This window comes from Culex pipiens, chromosome 2 (genome assembly GCF_016801865.2).
Source record: "Culex pipiens pallens isolate TS chromosome 2, TS_CPP_V2, whole genome shotgun sequence".
In the NCBI taxonomy this organism is placed as follows: Eukaryota; Metazoa; Arthropoda; class Insecta; order Diptera; family Culicidae; genus Culex; species Culex pipiens.
In genome coordinates this window covers 64970981-64991232 of record NC_068938.1, presented here as the reverse complement: position 1 = coordinate 64991232, position 20252 = coordinate 64970981, and the positions used below count along the sequence as shown (strand labels likewise).

At 40.5% G+C, this 20252-nt stretch overlaps 2 protein-coding genes across 16 annotated transcripts in view; one reads left to right on the top strand and one right to left on the bottom strand.

Moving 5' to 3' along the window:
* Positions 1-20252, bottom strand: part of LOC120418411 (dual specificity calcium/calmodulin-dependent 3',5'-cyclic nucleotide phosphodiesterase 1A-like) — a 673125-nt gene that overhangs the window by 123812 nt on the left and 529061 nt on the right. The window lies entirely within an intron of this gene.
* On the top strand, positions 3856-19588 carry LOC120427140 (maltase 2-like). 5 transcript variants are annotated; one of them, XM_052707734.1, is made up of 6 exons: positions 3856-4014; positions 14116-14716; positions 14776-15779; positions 15836-15976; positions 16753-16815; positions 19118-19588. In XM_052707734.1, exons 2-6 carry the CDS (start codon positions 14195-14197, stop codon positions 19383-19385), a joined length of 1998 nt encoding a protein of 665 aa, XP_052563694.1. In that variant the 5' UTR covers positions 3856-4014; positions 14116-14194; the 3' UTR covers positions 19386-19588. The 5 variants fall into 5 exon arrangements, with proteins under 5 accessions (XP_052563694.1, XP_052563693.1, XP_052563695.1 ...); XM_052707733.1 differs by having other exon boundaries at positions 3859-4116; XM_052707735.1 differs by having other exon boundaries at positions 3860-4018.

The window sequence follows — 20252 nt, the reverse complement described above, 5'->3', positions numbered from 1 at the left end:
GGGTCTGATTGCAGTGCTGTTTTCGTCAAGAGGAGGAACCCCACAATCACTCAACGATGTCCTGGAAGACGATTCCGGCAAAATTCACGACGCTACCTTGGAAGCAGTACGGGCAAACGCCGTTTATCATCAGCTGACTGATGCCAGGTGAGTACATTCCGTATAGTTAAAATCACCGAATTATCTTTTTTATTAAACTTTTTTTTGTACATTGCTCCGTTGAATCTGTAGTCCGGTGTAATTTTTAATCACTTTGTTCATGTTTCGCAGTTCAGAAAGATTTATTTTATTCATTCGACGTTTGACCTAAAATAAAGTTAAATTTTTATCAATCTGAACTACGATCTGCAAAGACATTTGAAATTTACATCGGATTCAAGATTCAGCGGAGCTAAAAAAATTTTTGGGTTGGTAAATTTACGTATAATTCATCGGAAATTTACACGACTTGGAAAAAAATGTCTTGCCCGTTTACATCGGATGGCATTTAAATTTACAATGAAGTTAATGTAAGTTTGCATCATTAATGACGTGCACTTTTGGTACATCATAAATGATGTAAATTTACTTGATTTTTTTTTTTCTGTGCAGTTCGTAGTTTACTCGTTCTAGTGATTTTGAATATTTCAATGATTTTTTTTTTTTAGTTTTAAGTTAGGATTAGTTGTTAAAGTGATTTCTTTTTTTTTTACCCAAATGTATTCGATTCAATGCAATAATGTAAAACAATTCGAAGTAAATAAAATAAATGTGATCAGTTAATAATAAAACGAAAAATACAACAAAGATGAAGAGCATTAGGCCATACCACTTAGCATGTAAAAGAAATGTAATTATTATAAGAAAGTTCAATAAAGACATATTCAATTTCAAAAAAAAAGACTCGGAAATGTGCATTACCGCGGAAACTGGGTGCAACATTCAGAGTGGGAAATCCTGTTTGAACCAAACATGTATTGGCAAATATTTGACATAAATATGGATCAAGATATGAAGCACTCGGTTGGAATGTTTCATTTAAGCAGCAATATGTGGTACCTATCAACTGAACATAACTTGTGATGGTCTAATTTGTTTGAATTGATAAGATCTAATAAAGTCGTCCCAGAAACATAGCGAAGCTGAATTCTAATTAGGAGGGGAATTAATGGCATCGTGATCGCGTTATCTCGGGAATTTTGGGACAGATTAAATAAATGCTTCAGTTTTTGATGATTTCAAATCCACAGAAATCGATTTCCATCCAGAGATATACAACTATATTCGTGTTATGCACTTGTCTTGAAATGATTAACTCCGGTCAGATATGCTTTGTTATACCAGCAAACTTGATACAAGAGAGCACATAGGGATCGAAATATCACTTCAAGCAGATGATAAAAGGTAAATTTTCATTACACCGTTAGTTTTTAAGCGGAACATTTTTTTGGCGTTTTTTTCAGTTTCTAAAAATTTACATTTGTGTGTTTTTTTATGCCGGGACCGTGGTGTAGGGGTAAGCGTGATTGCCTCTCACCCAGTCGGCCTGGGTTCGATCCCAGAAGGTCCCGGTGGCAAATTTTGAGACGAGATTTGTCTGATCACGCCTTCCGTCGGATGGGGAAGTAAATGTTGGCCCCGGTCTAACCTACAGGTTAGGTCGATAGCTCAAGTCCAGGTGTAGGAGTCGTCTCCCTGGGTCCTGTCCTGGTGGAGTCGCAGTAGGCAGTTGGACTCACAATCCAAAGGTCGTCAGTTCGAATCCCGGGGTGGATGGAAGCTTAGGTGTAAAAAGAGGTTTGCAATTGCCTCAACAATCAAGCCTTCGGACACCTAGTTTCGAGTAGGAATCCCGTAATCGGGAACGCCAAGGCAATGCTGTAGAGCGAATAATTTGATTTGATTTTTTGTTTTTTTATGTTTTTTTTTCAAATACAGGTACACGTAAACAATAAGGATTTTTTTAAATTTTTTTACTAAATGTTAAATTTCTAAAATACGGGAATCAAATTGGCTTCTGTTGGTAGAACTCTAGGATCAGTGCACAGTGGTCCAGAACGCAAAATTAAGTGGAAACTGGATTTTACGAAAAAATGTGAAGCTTTGGTGTCTTCAGAAGGGTCTTTGCAAACAGAAATGGCTAACTTTCGGTTTGGTTCAAAATTAGGGTGGTTCACGATTAGGGTGATTTTGAAAATCTTACTTTTCAGGACTATTTTTGGGAATTTTTTCGTCTTCTAAAAAGTTGTTAGGCTCCCAATCCAAGCAACTTTGTCGAAGACACCAAAATTTTATCTCGCAATCTACGACTTCTACGACCAAATTCAGAGAGAGCATCTGAGCAAACCTTCAAAATCTGTTTTGAACGTAGTAATTCAGGGTTAAGTTTCAGAGAAAAGTGTTGTTCGGAGCAATTTTAGAGCTTTTAATTTGGGTTTATACTGGCCACCATTGAAAAAACGGCTAATATCCACTTTTGGCAAAAACGAGATATTAGCACCAGGTGGTAGAGGATGTTCCAACGCATCTTCTGGAACTTGAATTTTAATGAAATAGTGTTTAGACTTGGCAGCCGATGCGAAAAACCAAACAGCTAATATGCCACTCTTATGGGAAATTGCCTTGACGGAGATTTTGTGACAAACACTAAAACGCGTTTTTCTCGGAATACTTGATTTGGCATAATAGCCGAAATTTCAATTAAGGGCAGTATATGTAAAATTAACATAAAACCCTAAATATGACCAAAAATCGTTTTTTTGACACTTTGGCTCAATTCTGAGGACAGATTCGGATTCAGCGGGAAAAATTACATGGTAAAACATATTGTTGGACCATTTTTGAATTTCGTTAGGGTGGTCCCATACACTTTTCCCTTGAAAATTAGACATTTTCAAATGAAGATATCTCGAGGTTAAAGAAAAATACTCGTGGGTTTTTTTCAGAGTTTATATTGCTAGATCTCCTCTTTTAAATGCAATCTGGAGCTTAAAATTTGGCGAGCGTCTTTTTGAGATATTTGAGATTTAAATTTGCATCTTTTTTACCATGAAATGGCTGTAAAATGGCAGTGGTGAGTTAATTCCTGGTCAATCAAATCAAATGAATTCATTTAAAATTCCAAGTCAAATTTACAAAAAAGGTCAAATTAATTCTGCTGTAAAAAATGAAAATTCATGACATTTTTGTCAGGGGGAGTAACAAATTCTCAAAAATGTGTCCACGTGGTTTATGGATGGTTCCTTTTCTAAAATATTGTTTTATCTCGTTTTAGTCATACTTATTTTCCAAATGAAAAATCCTAAATATTGTTTTTTACTGCTCTATTTTTTCGCTTTAAGCTTTTTAGAGGATTACCTTTTGCACGTTTTTATCATTTAATCTATACTTTCTTACTTTTCTTGGTTGATGTTTTGACTTAAATTTAGAGTTTTTTTTAAAATAAGTTTTTGAAATTATTTTTATAATTTTCAAAGTATAAAATTAAAAAAAATTACTAAAATACAACAATTTCAGAGTTTTTTTTGTATAGATCTTATAAACTATTGTGTTTCATAAGTATATAGGACCTAATAAAAAAGTCGAGAATTGAACATAAACTCAGCCACGATCACGATTCTGCCAATCTCCACGTTCTGCCCTCCAATCAATCCAATCACGCGTAATGCCGTAATGCTAACCACCATATGTGTGTGTCTCGTGCAATAATCTGACAGCTCGCCGTTTCCAACTGCCAGCACGAGATTCACTCTCTCAGCTGAACTGCTTTATTCTACATTTAGCTGTTCACTCCGATTTCGCACAGCTGGCACATGCGCTCTTCTCACGCTGCTGTCTTCACTAGACATTATCTCGACAAAAATTCATCTGACAAAAATAAATCGCAGAGTAACGAACTGTCAGTGCTTCGCTGCAGCTAGTCTTGTTTTGCCGCACCGGATTTTCCGCGGAGTCGGTTCCGTCCGCCGCTTTCCGGGTGCACGGGACTTTCGACGAATTGTTTCGAGTGACAGTGACAAATGTGGATAATTTGAAGTTGGTACAGCAGAGAAAGTGTCTTCTTGTTATACAATCTTCATTTTTCAAGTGTACCCAAACTCACAGCAGCTGATTCGATCCAAGAGTTTAATCCACGGGGTGAGGGAAGAGTGTAACTCGAGTGCGGGGCACACTTTCGTGGAATGAAGCTCTTCGAGCGCGTCAAAGCGACTTTCAGTCGAGTGGTACTCAAGGTTGAGGAAAAACGGAACGGATTGAGAGTCGCTGTTCAAGCGCCCGAGAAAGGGTTTTAGGGAGCACGAACTGAGAATCTGGAAGTTCAGTGCTGTTTTTTCCTCGGTTTTTGAGATAATTGATTTTGGTTCGGGATTTTCTTTTGAGCGGTACGTGACGGAAATAGTTGAGGTGTTTTTTTTAATTTGAAGATTATCTTTCTGTTGAACGTAATTAGTTTCTCAAGAGGACAGGCAAGGATTAAAAAGGTGATTGAGTTAGTTTCAGTTTCTGGTTAAATCCAATCAGATTTAAATTAGATCAAACTTGTTTTTATTTATCGGTAAGATAGTAGCTTGACTCATTTTTGAACAAATTTCTACGAGTGCGAGATATTTTGAAATCTAATAGAAAAGACTGTCAAAATTGCTTTTAAACAAAATTACGGTTTTACTCCTGCTGGACATTTGTTATATTTTTTTAGTGAAAGACTTTGTTAATGTTATGATTTTTGGTTTATTCCAAAATTGTCTTATTGTCTTTATTGTCTATATTTTAAATATTTTTTTCTTATTACGTTGGACAATACATCAAATATGTTTTCTAAACTAGCTAAAAGGGTGAATAAAAAAATGTCAAAAACATATTTTCAATAGAGCTATTCTCCACCAAACTCGAAAATGATTTTTTCTTATATTTTTTAATTTGTCTCAAACTTTGTGGGGGTGGCCATTTTGTGTTGTGATTCACTCATACAAATCTCCATACAATGCTGGCAGCTGCTCATACAAAAATGGTACGTAAATATTCGAAAATCTGTATCTTTTCAAGGAACTTTTTAATTGATTTGGTGTCTTCGTCAAAGTTATTGGTATTAATGAGGACTAATCAGAAAAAATACGTACACGGAAAAAAAGTATGAACTAAAATTTTGCCGACGATTTTTGTATGAAAAAAATAATGTTGTACTTAAATTTTCTGACCTTATTTTTTAAATTTAAAATTTTCAATCGAAAAGGACTTCACAATTTTTTAGATTAAGTTCACTTTTTTCAAAATATAGCCATTCAATGTTAAATTTTGTACTAAAAATTCTGTTTTTTTTTGTTTTTTTAATGGTGCCTATGATTTGTCCATTATTGAAAATATTTTTTTCAAAGAGTTCAGAAAATGTCCTGCAATTTCGTTTAGAAACATTAAAGATTGGACCCCAGATTGCTGAGGTACAGCGGATAAAGGAAAAAGAAACAGAAAAAATATTTTCTTAAATCACACCCAAATAAACCTCCATTTTTTATTGTCGATATCTAAGCAACTAATGGTCCGAATTTCAATGTTAAATAATGAAACATTCGTATAATTTTGCGATCTTTTCGAAAACAATATTTTTAATATTTTGAATCAAGAGTAACATTTATCCAACGAGGTTTACCGAGTTGGATAAATACGAAGAGTGCTGAAAAAATCAAGTTTTGCAACGAGTTCCATACAACATTTTTTGCAATTCCAAAAAACACACACTGAGTGAAATTTTATATCAAATTTTCATGTATTTTGTCATTAAATCGTTTAAATCAAAAAAAATGTTGCAAAGTGTTACCTTTCGAAACAAGTGCTGAAAAGTTCAGCTTTTGAGCACCCATTTGAGTGCTGAAAAGTAGAACTTTTCAGCATTTATTTTTAAAAGTGTTGCTATTCGATTCTGTTATTTTTGGTACAAAAAAGTAGGCTATTCCGTCGTTCAAGAATGACAGGAAAAGTAAATAGTTTCACGACGGAATTGCAAAAACAATATTTTGAAATGTCTTTATTAATAAATTTTCAAAATATTGAACTATTCGAAAAAAAAATTCCAAGAATGGACCACAGTCATAGGCACTATTTTGTTTTGAAAAATAAAATAAAAACAGAGCTTTTAGGACAAAATTTAACTTTGATTAGCAGTTTTTTGGAAACAGAGCATCTAATTAAAAAAATAAAGTACTTTTAAATAAAAAATGTGGTCAAAAGAATTTAAGAGGCAGTATTTGTAAATTCTGCTCGGTTTGTTCTAGAGGTCGTATCGAGGTGCTCCGATTTGGATGAAACTTTCAGCGTTTGTTTGTCTATACATAAGATGAACTCATGCCAAATACGAGCCCTCTACGACAAAGGGAAGTGGGGTAAAACGGGCTTCGAAGTTTGAGGTCCAAAAAACCTAAAAAATCTTAAAATTGCTCGCATTTCCGTAAAACTTTATAAATTCCAACTTTCGTAGATGAATTTGAAAGGTCTTTTGAAGCACCTCAAAATGTGCCATAGGCATCCAGGATAGGTTTGACTTTTTCTCATAGCTTTTGCAAGTTACTGTTAAAAATTGATGTTTTTAAAAACTTAATATCTTTTTGCAACAGCCTCCAACACCCATACTCCTGTAAGTCAAAAGATAGGTAATTATATGGACTATAAGCCTACGGTAATAACTTTTTGGCCAATTGCAGTTTTTCTCATAGTTTTTCGATTTTTCTGCAACAAACATTTTATAACGTTAGTTTTTGCCCTGTAGGCCTCCATAGCGGCACTATTTGGTCTCAATTTCGTCATATTTGGAATCCTCGGAAAATTTTACGTTCCCTATAAAAGTTACAGATTTTCGAATATTTACGTACCATTTTTGTATGAACAGCTACCAAAATTTAATGGAGATTTGTATGGGTGACCCAATGACACAAAATGGCTTCTTTGGTGATAGGGAAGGCCCCCACAATATTTTAGCCAAATAAAAAAAAGAATTGCTCAATATTTTTTTTTCACTGCAAAGGATTTGGTAAAAGAACTCTTGAGAATTATCCAAAACTCATAATTGATGAGTGTTAAAGCTGCCTGAAATAAATTAACCACCACCATAATTGATGAGAGTTCAACTGTTGTTATTATTTTGAGTTTGGTCTGGGCAAAGTGAAACGCTGTTTATGCTGTGTCCAACGTTTCGGCGCTGATTGGCGCCTTCTTCAGGAGGGAACTATTAATTAATAATTTATTGTTAGAAACACATAGTAGAGGACTAATTACAGAAACCATACATAGCTTGACGTTTCTTGTTAACTGCCTTTTCTAAGGCTAACGTCATAAAATCCATCAAAAGCTGGTGGTGCACTGACTCAAATTAACAAATAATGTGAGATTAGGACATTTAGGGACAATTGTTCAATTGTTCAATTGTTCAATTGTTCAATTGTTCAATTGTTCAATTGTTCAATTGTTTGATTGTTTTTTCAGTGGATGTTTTTGAACCTTTCTTTGATGAATGTTATCAATTTAGATTAAATTACGTGACAGTTTAACTATTTTGTTCAAATTTTATTGATTTAATGTTAAGACAATGCCAAATAAGCGAAAAACTTCAGCTTCAACTCTTATTTTCCCTGAGTGCTGATGACGACCATACAAGATAAAAGAAGGTGCGTTCCTCAAGTTCTGCTTAGCTAGCAACTACAAAAAACATCAAGATTTTGCTTACTGCAAAAATGAAATCCCTTTTCGTCCTCGATGGTAATCCCTTAATGTTCAGCCAGCGCCGCCGTTAAACCAGTCCCGTCGAATTCTCGCTGCATATACGAGATGGAGAGGGATGAAAAGGTTAATCCAGCACTTTATTTTTACATCTCATTTGGGTAAGATGTCGGGCCGGGATTTTTGTGGGTCGGTCTGAAGCAATTCGCAGAAGTATATTGACGACGTTTCGGGGGGGTGCGAGATCCTTTTCGTCGACGGGTTCTAGAATATCTTCGAGCAGAAGCCGCACAACGAATCTTGACTTATCCGTCCCGGGACAGGTTCTCGCCACCGGCATCAACCGGCAATTCGAAAGCGGTTTTCGAGAGTTGGCGCACCACATGACGGGGGGGTGGAAAACAGGGTAAGCGAAGCAAGTATTGTGGTTCGCTACTCGTTTCCACACTCTCGTCGGTGACGTTCAAAGTCGGAATCGGCCGGGACTACCGTGAATCGTCCATGGATGCAGCCAACTGGCCGGAAGGACTGTCTTTCCGCGAGTTCGTGGACATCGACCGTAGACCAGCGCCCACCGTATTGCCATCGGGGTTTTCGAGGCGCCGCCTGGAATAATCTCGCAACGTCGTAGTCAGCCATCATTTGCCGCTCTGCCATCACCGGGACGCCTGTTAGAAAGACCTATGGAAGCCCCCAATCACCCCGTCACAGTCGAGTTCCCAGCCAGCGACCAGCACAGCCGTCCCGGGCCTGTGTTCGGGTGTCGGGAGGGGGTCTTCCAGGCCACATTCACAGGCGAGTACCATCCGTTATCAGATTTATCGTGCCCTTACAGTCCTTCGACTTCCAGCGTGCAGCCATGCCACTGGTTTGCCTTACACGGAACGACTTCTCATATTGCTGCCTTGTCATCACCGGGACGCATGTTATATGGTCGTAAGGAAGCCCCCAAACGCTCTGACGCAGTCGCGTTCCCAGCCAGCGACCAGCACAGCCGTCCCGGACCTGCGTTCAGATGTCGTGAGGGGGTCTTCCAACCTACTTTCAGAGGCCAGTATCCAATCACCAGCTCGAATGACTGTTTCGACCTTGACATTTTCTCGGATTCCAGCCAAAGTCCTGAACCAGGTCGTGACCCAAACCAAGACAGCCACCTGACGATACGACCATCACCGGGACGCACGGTATACGGCACTATGGAAGCCCCCGATCACTCCGTCACAGTCGAGTTCCCAGCCAGCGGCCAGCACAGCCGTCCCGGTCCTGTGTTCGGAGATCGAGAGGGGGTCTTCCAAGCCGCCCCCACAGGCGAGTACCGTTCAAATCAAGTGACTTCTTGCTCTGAAAATTCTTCAGCTTTCAGTTCTCGGCCGAGTACAAGTCACCAGCATGACAGAGCTGCCCGTGAGCCTTTCACGGAATCGCAGGCTCCCACCCCGCCTTCGTCAACAGACACCAATGCTAGTGGAACGTGTCAGCAGATCCGGTTCTACTACCAGAACGTACGAGGATTAAAAAGTAAAGTGGACGAGTTTTTCCTGAATTGCCTTGATTGCGACTACGACGTCATTATGCTGACCGAAACCTGGCTGGACGACTCAATAAATGCAGTGCAGCTGTTTGGAAATGCTTTTGAAGTGTTTTCTACTCATCGCAACGCCGGAAACAGCCGCCGTACCGTGGGTGGCGGTGTACTCATAGCTGTCCGGAAGTACTTGGATTCGACTGTATGCGCTGAAGCTGCTGCTGTTAATCTAGAACAAATCTTCGTCAAAATTCAGCTGAAGACGCAGAAGGTTTTTGTCGGCTGTTTCTATCTACCTTCTGAAAAACGCTACGAACATCAATTGGTAGAGGATCACATAACCTGCATTGAATCCGTTGCTGGACTCGCTGATCCAAGCGATTACATTGTGGTCGCCGGAGATTACAATCAGTCCAATCTGGTTTGGAAGGCGCTATCCGGCAATCGCTCGTTCGCCGACCCCCTGCACACGCTGTCGGATGGAAAAAACAACACATGAAGTGCTAATCGATGGTGTCGCTAGAAACAGCTTGCATCAATGCAATCTCGTACCCAATCATCAGAACAGAATCCTTGACCTTATCTTCATCAGTGATGGCGCTGAACGCACTGCAGTGTCTGAAGCGAACGACTCTCTAGTTCCTCTAGATAGGTATCACCCTGCACTGGTTTTCGATCTCTCCGCTGTTTTGGACGCAGAATTCGAAGACGTTCACGACCCCCTCGATCTGAACTTCCGGAAGACAGACTTCAGCGAGCTGATTCGGAGCTTGGAAAACACTGACTGGACAAGTGTTTTAGGATCTTCAGATGTTGATGCAGCAGTTGATATCTTCGGATCTGTCGTACGAGAACTTCTCGCGAGGCACACCCCCTGCCGGCGACCTCCTCGAAAACCGGCTTGGAGCAACGCGAGTTTGCGCGAACTCAAAAGGCAACGAGCTGCTGCCCTCGAGCGATACACCCAGCACCGCGGACCGATTACACAAGCCGTGTTTAAAGCTGCCAGCTCCCGATACAAATCTTACAACAAGCGCTGCTACAAAAGCTACATCCAAAAAACACAAGAAAATCTTCGCCGCAACCCGTCGCAGTTCTGGTCCTTTGCAAAATCTAAATATCAAGAAAATGGACTGCCCTCTACTATGGTTTTAGGAGAGACTGTAGCCAAAACGAACGCCGAAAAGTGCACCCTTTTCGCCCAACACTTTGCATCTGTTTTTCAACAACCTGGTCCAGCACCTGCCTCTGAACAGCATCTGGAACTGGTACCGCGCGACGTAGTGAACATCGATGTTTTCGTCGCTTCCAAGGACATGTTAAAACGTGCATCGCTGAAACTAAAGTCGTCGAACGCGCCAGGACCTGACGGCATCCCATCGGTAGTGCTCAAGCGCTGTTTCGAACAACTGTCGGAGCCGCTTTTGAAAATTGTGAACCTGTCCTTGCAACAATCCAAGTTTCCAACTGCATGGAAGAAATCAGTGATGTTTCCGGTGTTTAAAAAGGGTGCAAAACGATTGATTGGAAATTACAGAGGAATCACTTCTCTCTGCGCTGGATCGAAGCTTTTAGAAATTGTTGTTGGTGAAGTCATCTCTTTCAATTGCCGCAGCTTCATCTGTCCCGAGCAACACGGATTTATGCCAGGAAGATCTGTCACTTCAAACGTGATAGAATTTACAAACTTCTGCATCGAGAATATTGCGGCGGGTCGACAAGTAGATGCAGTTTACACTGATTTGAAGGCAGCTTTTGACCGCTTGGACCATACCATCGTGCTCCAGAAACTTGCTAAGCTCGGATTCTCATCTCGCATGTGTCGCTGGCTGGAATCATTCCTCAAAGAACGGATAATCCAAGTAAAGATTGGTACATCGCTGTCAGCCGAGTTTTCTAACGGATCGGGTGTCGCACAAGGAAGCAACCTTGGCCCACTTGTGTTCACTGTATTCTTCAACGACTCCAACGCCCTTTTTGTCGACAAATGCAAGCTCCTGTATGCTGACGACTTCAAAATTTTCTTTGCCATCGACAACCTCGCTGATTGCTACGGTCTTCAGTCTCGCCTCGACAAGTTCTCTAACTGGTGTGACGTGAACCGCTTGGAACTCAGCGTGCAGAAGTGCACAACTATTTCCTTTCACCGGAAAACAAGGCGCGAGGTGTTTTCGTTTGATTACTCGCTAGGTGGGCACGTGCTCGAGCGGCTCGAAGTCGTGAAAGACCTTGGGGTCCTACTTGACGAAAAGCTTACCTTCCGGCAGCATCTATCAGCAATAGTAGACAAGGCTTATAGACAGCTCGGGTTTCTGTTCAGAATGGCGCGTGAATTCGATGACCCGCTCTGCCTTCGGTCGTTGTACTTTGCCTTGGTCAGGTCCCATTTGGAATATTCGTCCGTAATCTGGTCTCCTTATCATCAAAACTGGATTGACCGTATCGAGAGAATCCAGAAGAAGTTCGTGTGGTACGCCTGCAGAAAAATGCCCTGGAACGACCCTACACGACTGCCGAGCTACGAAGCACGCTGCAACCTGCTTGGCATCGAAACACTGGAGACGCGACGAACCATTGCGAAAGCTGTCTTCGCTGCTAAGATCCTGACCGCTGAAATTGATTGCCCACATCTTTTATCCCTACTAAATACAATTATTTCTTCCAGAAATCTGCGTCCTCGAGCTGACCAGGGGCTTCTCGCACGCTCGTTCGCAAGGACAGACTATCAGCGCAACTCTCCCGTGAGGTCCATTTCTGACGCTTTTAACGACGCCTACAGGTTTTTCGAATTTCACGAACCCGTGAGCAAGTTCCGCGAAAAGCTGCGCGCCGAGTTCAAGGAGAGGACACGAATTCGTTTAAGTAGAAACTAAAATAACAATTTTTTAACGCGTTGTAAATTATGTTTGTATTGTGCTACCTGTAATTGTAATTTATTTTATTTGTAAGAGCATCGAGCAATACCCAACCATTTAGACCATTTAGGTCCGATGGGTTAATAAACAATTCAACAATTCAACAATCATCCGCCGGAACAGGTCGGAACAAGGTTCATTCGTCCGACGAGAAGTCGACAACAATGAGAACTTTTCAACGGAAAACAAGCGTTGTTTAACCACCGAAGGCAGTGAAGCGGTACAGAAAAAATGGTCTGAACGTTGAGGCCAACAACCGTTGCTGTTTTTTTTTCGGAGAATTGAAAATCTCAAACCGAGCTAATGAACATTTTTGCCCGGGATTCAAGCTTTGTGTCGTTGACCCACCTGGACCCTAACCTTGAAGCAACTTTTACCTTCTGAGCATTTCTCCCCAAGCCCAAGGTTGGAATGCGTTGATTAATAAAGTAGGGAATTTATATTGCAAATATTTCCTCGTTTCCAAATCTGCTTGCTATTCTCAGCACATAAAATACTTCTATCATGGCGTAGAAAGCATCGTTACGTTTGGTCTTGGCTCCAAAAAGGTTGCAGAGACGACAACACGTGCAAACGAATCCCTGGTGCAGGTGCTTGTGCTGCATTCTGCAATCAATTTGCACCGGATGCACAATGCAATCAGCAGTTTCGAATTTATACTGTTCAGTGCAGTGTGTGACATGTGTTCTGATTTGTCATAATAGAAGGACAAATGGAGTTTTGCTGGTTCATCGGAGAGAGTGAAGTTTGTCCTGGATTCATTGTGTCGAAGTTTAGAAGTGAGTAGAAGGAAAAGTATTTGTTATTTTATTTCAATAGGATTGATTTGGAAAAAAACATGCAAAAATCGATAAGTGACTAAAAAGAGAATGCCATAGAACAACCATCAAATATGCATAATATGAAGACAATAAAGTTAATAAATGTTTCCACGAATTTGATTTACGCCTTCAAAAATAAATCATAAAAATACGAAGAGTTCAAGAATTTCCACCAATTCTAAGAATTAAAATTCATTTTTTCATGAATTGTATGCAATTTTCATTCATAAAATCATGAATATTTTTCAAGACTACATGCGCACATTGGATGAAAAAATGAGCACTATTCACGTTTACGAGTGTAATCGGTCATGGAAAGTCATGAGTATTTATTCTCGGCTCCTGGATAGTTCGTGCCTAATTATCATAGTTAAAAAAACCCTAAAATAAAAATTGCGATATTCACGTTTTCATGATACGATTTTCATGAATTCCAAAATACTTTTTTTCCGTGTAAAAAATCTCAAAATGGTTTAAAATCTAAATAGAAAAACACACAGAGAACAACATTTTATTTTAAGGTGAAACGGGAAGGCAGCGCCATGGTGACACCACGACTCGAGTTTTTGGAAGCACCTTTAAGGAAAATTGCTTAACTTACGATATCCTGGTTTTTTGCAGACGCTAAATAGGTCGATAGCAACCAATCTGTCGAGACCAGAAATCGATTTCAGTTAAAAAGCAGATGTCCAAGAACTGGCGTCCCGTTTTACCTTAACACTTTCAGGCTTGATTTTTTATATATATCGTTTTTTAATTTGTTTGAAGAAACCAAAAGAGCCATTTAAATTTAAAAAATGACAATATTGAAGGCGATATTTTCACTTTTTGATAACATTTTAAATAAGTGCTTGGAAGATTGAGAAAATCGAAAAAAAATTACGGTTAAGGAGCAAAAATTAGTGATTTGACCCAAAATAAAAATTGAAAATGCAATGATGTTTATTCCTCTTATCAATTGCCATTGAGATTGGAGTGCTAGACTACACCCTATTACGAGACATTTTCCCTCAATGAAACCGATCGATATTGCATATCTAGAAGCAAATGATTGAATATTTTATCAATTGCAGCTGTTGAGTTCCCTGCCACTTATTTATTTCACTTATATTCTCTTTGCTGCATACGCCTGACAAACTTCAGCATCGTAATCCATTTCTCTTTTTCGCAGTGAATAAATTAAACAACTATCTTCGTTCAGCTCGAATCCAACCCCCCATTCCGACAATCAATTGCAGCAAACGTCCAGAATGAAAAATAACCTGTTGCATCGTTTGCAAGGAAGCTACCTGTCCGCATTGCCGCTGCTGCTCCTCCTCTCCGCAACACCAGCTGTGTCCTCGTCGGACTGGTGGCAGGACACGGTCTTCTACCAGATCTACCCGCGCTCCTTCATGGACAGTGACGGCGATGGGGTGGGGGATTTGCGCGGGATTACCTCAAGGTTGCAGCACCTGGCGGACGCGGGCATTGGAGCGACGTGGATGTCGCCGATATTCAAGTCTCCCATGGTGGACTTTGGGTACGACATTGAGGACTATATGGCGATTCAGCCGGAATATGGGAGTATGGAGGACTTTGACGCGCTGATGGAGGAAGCGAACCGGTTGGGGATTCGGGTGGTGCTGGATTTCGTACCGAACCATAGCAGCGATCGGTGCGAGTGGTTTCGGCGGTCGGCGGCGAGGGAGCCCGGGTATGAGGACTTTTACGTGTGGCACGATGGGAAGGAGAATCCGGACGGGGGGCAGCCGTTGGTGCCGAATAATTGGGTGGGTGATTTTCCTAGAAGGTCGTGGTTGATTTGAGTAAAGATCTTTGTTATTCACAGCAATCGGTGTTCTACGGATCAGCGTGGACGTTCCATCCGGGTCGAGGTCAGTACTATCTGCATCAGTTCACCAAGGAGCAACCGGATCTGAACTTCCGCAACCCAGCCGTGGTAGAGCGAATGAAGGACGTGATGCGGTTCTGGTTGGGCAAGGGTGTGGCGGGTTTTCGGGTGGACGCCGTGAACCACCTATTTGAAGTGGAGGACTTTCGCGATGAGCCGGTGACCGGAACCGATCCAGATCCACTGTCGTACGGCTTTACCCATCACTACTACACAAAAGATTTGCCGGAGGTGTACGACATGGTGTACCAGTGGCGTTCCCTCTTGGACGACTGGACGCAGGATCACGGTGGTCCGACCAGTATCATGATGACCGAAGCGTACGCCAACATAACCTTCACCATGAAGTACTACCGATCGGAGGACGGGTCAAGGGTAGGATCACACATGCCCTTCAACTTCCTCCTTATTACCGACCTTAATCAAGCTTCTACGGCGCAAGACTTTGTGTTTACGATCAACAAGTGGCTGACTTACATGCCACGGGATCAGCAAGCCAACTGGGTCATTGGGAACCACGATCAACCGCGTGTTGGATCGCGGTACGGAGTTGACCGCATCGACGCGATCAACACACTGTTGATGACTCTACCTGGCATCGCCGTCACGTACTATGGTGAGGAGATCGGCATGGTGGACTACAAGAACGTGTCCGGGGTTGAAACGGCGGGATCGGATGTTTTCATCGATTTCTCTCGGGATCCCGAGCGGACTCCGTTTCAGTGGAATGATGGGAAGAACGCGGGATTCTCAAGTGGGGAAAGTACGTGGCTTCCGGTGAATCCCAACTATGTTGATTTGAATCTCGAAAAGCAGAAGCAAGCGGAGCGGAGTCACTACAAAACCTACCAGGAGTTGGTGAAGCTGAGAAAGCACGAGACGTTCCGGAAGGGATCGATCCAAATGATTCCGTACAACGAGCAGGTGGTGACATTCGTTAGGTAATTCTTGATGCAAACAAAATATTGATTTCGCTCAACCTAAATCTCTTTCTCAGGGAACTCCCCGGCCATCCAACGTTCGTAAGCGTCCTCAACCTGGGTCCCCGTGAGCAACAGCTGGATCTTTCGATATTCACGCGACTGTCAGCAGAGCTGAACGTGGCCGTGGCGTCCTCCCGGTCCAACTTTCGCGCCGGGTAAGTGTGCATAATTGGTAGCTATCACCTGTCCAATAAAATCTTGTCGCCTCGTTCGTCACGACTTGCAAGTGATTAGTGGCGCTGTCAATCAACGCCAATTATCTGGTGGCACTTGTCCAAGTGGGAGGTGCGACGTCCACTTGAATGGATTTGTTTTTTTCGTTTTGTTGTAAAATTAATTCTACTGAGGGATGCTGGTCGCTGCTTGCATTGCAGATAACGCTGCGCACCCCGCGGTTTGATAAGAGAAAATATTTTTATTATTGAATTTCAACAACAAACGCATTGGACACCTTATGGACGGGCGCGGTGTTCTTGAATCTGCATTATTAAATGAAAAATTATTTAGAGTCCAACTGGTTGCAAACAACTGTCTGCAGCTAATATCGTAAATATGAAAACGGAAATCACCAGGGGAGGAAGGATGCGTGGACATACCGTACCAACGCTCCGAATCAGTTATGGTGTGGTGTTTAAGTGTAAATTTGAAAAAAATTATTTAATTTTTTTATTATTTTATTATTTTAAAAAATGTAGTGAATTTAAATGAAAATCTTATTGTTTTTTTTCTAACTCGCCTTTAAACCCACCGCGTCCTCCGAGGTGCCACCAATCGACACCGGTCCCAATAAATCCCCCGGCGGGCGAGATGAAGACATTGATGAATTATTCATTGAGTTTATAAATAATTCGTTTATTTTGCTTTCCGGCTTGCGATTGTCTGTTTGACTTTTATTATTTCTTTTCTTTGCGTTTATTTTCTCCCCGAACAGAGATGCGGTTCAGCGAGATCGGCTGACGCTGGGAGCGTTTGATTCATTGGTTCTGCAGGAAAGGTACGTAGAGTGATGGATTCGGGATCGGGATGATAATGACGATGATGATTGGGCAAGAGATGGTTATGTCGGTGGTGAAGAGCTTTTACGTTTGAATGAGTGCAGTTGGGGACAAATGAGTTTTTGTTTAACTTTTTAGCCATGTTGAAATTGATTTAAGTGAAACATATATTAAAAAATAATGATAATCAGCACAAGAAGATTTGAAAAATGTAATTTCTCTCAGCACAATACCACATCCAATACATTTTCCAGATATTTCACATCGCTTAGTTTCTTGCCGTGTTGAGTTATGTAGGAAGGTCAAACCAAAAGAAACTTGCGCTGGTAGTTTCTAACATCATGCTGGGTTGTTGACATACCTGGAAAGAGATTGAAAGAAAAAGAGCAGAGTATTATTTTTTTTGGAATTATATTAGAAAAAAAAAATGATTTTCATGATTATTTTGATTTGAAAGTAAAAAGGTGGTAAATGATATCAACATTGAAAAGTAACAGAAACTTTTCAAACAGTATAAACTGCACAGAGCCCATAAAGAGTTTCAATTTCTCATGAACCATAAATTTCGGCTTTGCTTTCCCGTTGCTTTGGACGTTTATGAAATGGTTCAGTGAAATGTTTCAAATTTCTGGTTAATTCTCGCTTACTTTTTCAAAAGGTCCTATGCACTTTGGAAATTCATGGCGCATTGGTAGCTAACCACGGGAAATATTTTTGAAATAATTCGTTGACACCGAACTGTCAAAAATTGATCGCGGTGGATACTTTTCTACCGTAGTTTTTTGTGTGATCAATAGAGTTATCTACGTGCGCATGTATTGCGTGTTTGTACATGAAGGGTTTTTAGGTTAAAATTTGTACCCGCCAGCAAAAACAAATGGTAAGCTAGTGTGCGTGAGATCGGGCTTAGATAGCTCTATGTGGTAAATCATGGCTTTCTACCTAAGGTACTCGCGATTGAGTGTGTAGTAGTGCGGTTGTCAAAATCGTTATCTCTGACTCTCTCACTCCACTGACACTGACATTGCTTATATTTTGGTTTTCCTGACACGGTCCATTGTTCGTTTGTTATTGTTTTGGTTTTAGTGGCACGGAGCCATGCACTTACACTAATGCAAAGCAAGATCGCGAGTACCAATGATATACAGCCTTGGTGGTAAATGCTTTGGTGGATTTTTGACAGTTCGAAATATTTCAAAAAAATCAACCGCGGTTAACCAAAATGAAATTAACAATGTAACTCATATTTTAATTTTATTTAATTATTTGGCATTAAGTACAGTCTTCAGATAAATTTGAAATGAAAGTTGATGTGATAATTCATCAAATAACACAGTTTGGACAATTATTATGCATTGTTATATCCGAATAATTGACAAAAACAAGATGAGATGTCCGGGTTTCGATGCGTCCGGGAATTCGAAGCATGACGTTTATGATGATTTCCGACATTTTACATAAAATTGATGTCAAACCAGAATACATTTTTTTTGTAACGTTTTTTTTTGCATTTGGCAAACATCAGGATAATGTTTTACCAATCAATGACTGAAAAATTAAAAAAATATAACTAATGTAATATTATAACAGGAAAATAACAAGCATGGTTCCGTCTTTTTGAAAAAGTGTGTTATGACCAAAATAAAAAAAAATCGGATGATATTTTCAAAGTCGTTGCTCAAAAATTTAAGAAAGGATTTTTTAATCGAAAATGAAATATGAAATGTTTGCAAACGGGAGTATTATTATTCTTTATACGTTTTCTATTTAAAAATATCTCAATCATGCTGCCTTTACAAACATTCCCCGCAATTTTCCATTAAAGCACTGGCTGTTTTACATACGCGGTAAAATTTACAAACGAGATCCGCGTAACTCTGTTTGCATTTTCATTTACGAGCGATTCCTTTCCATTCCCGGCCCCATAAACCATCACCACCGTCAAATATTAATGCCTCAATTAATATTCACTTGACTCCCCGCTGGTTGCCCTCGGCGTTCCAAGGTTCAACGTACCTTTTTTGAAGTAAAAATTTAAGAAGAAACTTCAAGACCTTACGCGGCTGGATCTTTTCTTTACTGCTACCTTTTTATCGTAGTAAATGAACCCAAAATGTGCTCATTTAAATGTAAAAGCTACCCGTAACATAATTACTACCACTCAACAACAAGTACGACCCAACCCCCACCAAAACCACCCTCATTTTCGATCGCACATGGTGTGGCAAGTGATTTTCCGTGTAATTTTTTCTCGTTTTTCTTCTCGTCTATATTTTCCCGGATCTTTTCCCGCACAACCAGTGAAAGCCACCTCCGGCTGCCGTTTGGAGTGTCCCTTCCGGTGGGTCGACTGTGGGGCGGTTCGGGCGTGACCTCCCGCCAGCTGGGCGTAGGGGACGTGGCCCTAATTGCGTCGATATTAATTGCACTGGGCGCGCTCGGTGGTGGCTGCTGTATTCATTTTGGCCTGCGCCGGCAAAAGGCAAACCAGCCGCAGGTTGAGTCCGAGAAGCAGCGAAAGTTTGGAGGTGCGTGGCGCGGTGCGGCGAGGTCACTTTCGGTGGGGTGAGCAGGTGGAACGTATCGACAAGGATGATGACGGAGAGGATGGTTTTATCCATTGCTAGACATTGTCTTGGACATTTTGAGGAGCAAACCTATTGGAAGATATACCCAGAGCAAAAAAAAAGTTCTTAGCATAACTATACTCAGGAATCTCTCATTAGGTTTAAAATATACGTAGGTATACATATAATTGAAAATGAAATTTAATGAATGATTTTTGTTTCACTATATCACCAAATTCAGTCCCGGTAGTTAGGTGGTTTTAGAGTTCGCACTGCTTTAAACGACCCATTACATAGCGGTAGAGAACCGGTGGTCAAATTCTTTGAAGGATCTTTGATCTGTACTTCGATTTCCAGTCCTTAACAGCAAATCTACGGTATGTTTTTTTTTATTGTTTCTTGATGATTCCCTTTGTTTTTTGTTCGCATTCTATTTTTAATTCTTTAGTCCAAATTCCACAGGGACCGACCGGGATTTGATCCCTGAACCTTCTGCTCATGAGACAGAAGCCAACGATTATGCCACGGAGATAGGAAGGGGTTAGAGAGAATTCTGCATAAAACTATCTTTTATATTAAAGCGAAAAATTTCTTTTTCTGTTATCACTTGCTTTTTATGTTATTTAACGTATTGCCTTATTATTAATTTTTCAAGCCTCATTGTTTCATAGGAAAATTGTATAAAGTTGTTTTTTTTCTGATAAGACTGGCACAAAAAATTAAAAAAATTCAAAATCGATCCAAATATCAGGGGGCAAAAACACTTTTTTTTTGAAAAACTACAAAATCTCAATGGAAATTTAAGACAATTAGTAAGTGTGCAATTGAAAATGCATTTGCATTCAGTAATATTTTGAATATTTGATTTT